The sequence below is a fragment of the Gigantopelta aegis genome, chromosome 4 (assembly GCF_016097555.1).
Source record: "Gigantopelta aegis isolate Gae_Host chromosome 4, Gae_host_genome, whole genome shotgun sequence".
NCBI classification, from domain to species: Eukaryota; Metazoa; Mollusca; class Gastropoda; order Neomphalida; family Peltospiridae; genus Gigantopelta; species Gigantopelta aegis.
In genome coordinates, this window is record NC_054702.1 from 91,753,448 (window position 1) to 91,756,822 (window position 3,375).

The following is a 3,375-nucleotide window of genomic DNA, read 5'->3' on the forward strand; positions in this document are numbered from 1 at the left end:
CGAAAGACACTCTGAGGCCAAAAAACATATGCTTATCTCCTGTGCCCATCAAATCCGACATGTATACAATATAAAGATATTAATACATTTATAAATACATACATACATATACTTTTGAAAATTCAAGTATATGTATATCGTTATTGTTTAAAGTATGGCATATTAAATAATTACTTTGTTGAAAATATTTTTTGTTTTTAAATTAATAAAAGTCTTAAATTGGACAACACTGAGTTGTGATATCCAATTACAAGAACTTCAACTTATTGTGTTTTACTGTATTTTCATACCTTAAACATATAGTGACAACCAACCTCAGGACCTGTGACAAGCAACCCCGTAACGGGGCAGGTTGTCTCAATAATTTTAATATTTTCAATAGCTCGAATCATATATTTAAATGAAGCTGGGAAAAATTTACCTTTACACTATATGGCTGATATAAACGACTTCAACTTTACAAGAAAATCAGTTGACAATAAGATTTTATAAATTGTAAAAATGTAACGACATAAAAAGTGTGACAACCAGCCCCGGTCTCCCCTATAGTCCATCCCGCAAATAGCGCCGTTTTCTCAGTATGGTATGTGCACTACAAGTTATTTATATCTGAGCAGATTGTTTTTTAAATGGCACACACAAATATAGGGGGCTTTTTGCGGGGGTTTTTTTGTTTGTTTTTCTTTTTGCAAAACACTTACTTTTTTTCAAGTAAGTGAAATCAAACTGAAATTATTTACCAAAAATCATTGTTCACGGAGGCTTATTGCGTCAGATTCACCTGCGTTTAAGCGTTTTCAAAAAGAAAATCGATTATCACCAATTTCATACATTCCACTATCCAGACCGGACACCTCGTCAGTATCTGCCTGAATGTATCATAATATGTTAAGATGAGCCCCAACTAAAATCATTTCTAGAACGGCTCCAAACTTTTTCATGAAATTTGTTTGAATCAATATCTACTAGCTGTTCCCACAAGCCAGGAGTGAAGGCAAACAAAGGTAGATAATCCACTCTTTTTTTTCCCACCATCTCTATATTTATTATACGCTCATCTATGATTGGTCGTATTGTGGTATGGTATTGTACGTCCATACGTCCGTCCGTCCGTCCGTACGTCCGTCTTTTAAAGGAGGGGACAATTAAGGCGTTTGGCCTGGTATGCATATTCAACGATATATAATACATATTATTAATTAATATCAACAAGTATAATCGTATAGTTAATTAATAAAACGGTTAAATGTGACGGCTATTTTATTTAACGGGCGCAGCCATTTTGTACCATCCCAGTGAATACGCCCTCCGGCGAGCTAGTGGTTACGTAATACCTAACGTGTCACGTCAGGAACTAGTCTTCGAAATGAAGAAACAAAACATACCTGATTTTTGCGGATGCATCGCAATGTTCTGTAATAATAGCCATCCCAGTAAGCCAACAACAATTAGGTATATTACTTTTTCAATACAAAATAAACCACCATTGTTAAAGTGTTGAATAACTGTATTATGTTTTGTACAATAAATTAACCCATGTACTGAAATAATAATCGGAGTGTTTTCTTGGTTAATAGACCTCTTTCACATTCCCATTGCGCATGTGCGCGAATAGTACCGTCCCTTGCCGAATTGGACCGTATCGAGGCTATATACAGATTGGGGCATGATCGACAGTTGTCATGAGCGTCGTGAGTAGCTTCGTAGGAGCTGTGAATCTTTAGCGACTAACGTACATATTTCGTACAAGATATTAAAATGGCTGCGAAAAACGGTCTACTAAAGTTTACATCGGAATTAATGGTTTAAGACCAAAAGCAGTGAAACATTAACTTAGACGAAGTCTCTGGAGCTGCCTGTCAACGGTATTTTAACAATGTAAAATTAAAAGATTCATACAATAAAATTAACTTTAGTGGAATGTGGTTTTTTACTTTTAACAGTTAGAATTATAGTTAAATACTCACGCGGATTTCCAGTGATGTTTAATTCTTCACATGTATCAGTATTATTATTATTATTATTTTTTTTTTTTCTCTTTTCTCTTTCACAATTTAGACCAATAGTCCAGTCTGTAAGATAAAATGAGCTGTTTTTTCCAGTTCGCCTCTCTTTCCATAGAGTTTGGTGTGTATGGCAGTTTCGATTGGCCACTCAGCTTGTCTCAGGTCTTGATGAATTGGACACGCCTGTAAGATGTGTTCTGCTGTTTGGTCTTCCAGGCCACAACTGCAGGGTTGGTGTTGCTGCAAGTTTAAACTTTCTGAACATGTGAGCATTCAGTCGGTTGTGGCCTGTCCGGAGTCTCAACAGTGTTACTTGTTCCAAGCGACTGAGAAGGTGGTAATCATCTTGTTCTGTCTGGGGTCTGTTGGCTGCCTTTATCAAGGTGTTTCTTCTCTGAGAAGCTAATGTGTTGCTGGGCTGTACATGATTAGCTCCTAGCTTGGCTAGCCTGTCTGCGTCCTCATTTCCTGGAATCCCACAATGTGCTGGGATCCACTGTAGAGTACTCGTCTTTCCTTTGGCTACCTCTTGCATGGCTTCATTCAGGTGAGGAAGTTTTTCCCCTTGCAAGGCTTGTAGGACTGAGAGAGCATCTGTGAGGAAGACAACTTGTTGGACAGTCTTCTTTTGCATCCTTGATCATTGTAGCAGCCTGAATAAGTGCATGGGTTTCTGCATTGTAGTTGGAACTGTGGGTGCGGTTGGTACTTTTGCAGTTAGGGTATTTCTTGAAGGGAGCTTGATAAAATGCCTGCCCCTCCATTGGCCACAGCATTTGTTGACGAACCATCAGTGTATGCATGGATCCAAGATTCTTCTGGGTAACCGGTCATGATCATAGCCATTGCCAGTGACCGTTTGACCAGGTCGTTTTGGGAGTCTGCTGAAGCCAACTGTTGGACAGACATGCTGATCTGAGATTGGCTTGTTCATCATTCCATGGTTGTGGAAGATCTGTTGGGCAAAATGGAAGTGTCTTTGGTAACGGGTTTAGCTTGGTGTTCTCTAGTAAGTCTTCTGCTTTGGTGGATGGAAAACTGCTACGTTTGAGACGATTCTTTGTCAGACCATCCATTCTTGTTTCATTGGAGGATTGGGCAGGTACCCTGAACGTTTCTCTGCCTGGATCATGATCTGGCATCTCTCCTCTCACCAAGGGGTTGTATTGCTGCAGTTTTTTCCATGTCTTTAATGGGTGGTAGACTTCATGGATCCCGTTATGATTCGCAGAGCTTGGTTTTGAACCTTGTCTAAAGCTTGCTGGTTGGTCTTTGCAGTGGTTGACCAGGCTGATGAGCCGTATTCAAGATGCGGCCGTACAGTTCCTTGATATACTCTCTTGAGAATTGTCTCATTGCTCCCCAGCTA

General features: G+C 39.3%; 1 protein-coding gene across 1 annotated transcript; it reads right to left on the reverse strand.

The window, feature by feature from the left end:
- Nucleotides 1–2,154: 2,154 nt before the first annotated feature.
- Nucleotides 2,155–2,640, reverse strand: LOC121370061. Its single transcript, XM_041495161.1, has one exon. The coding sequence runs from the start codon at nucleotides 2,638–2,640 to the stop codon at nucleotides 2,155–2,157; it is 486 nt and encodes a 161-aa protein (XP_041351095.1).
- Nucleotides 2,641–3,375: the final 735 nt, after the last annotated feature.

Coding starts and splice junctions, on each gene's coding strand:
- LOC121370061 (XM_041495161.1), bottom strand. CDS start 2,640: ATGCAAAAGAAGACTGTCCAACAAGTTGTCTTCCTCACAGATGCTCTC.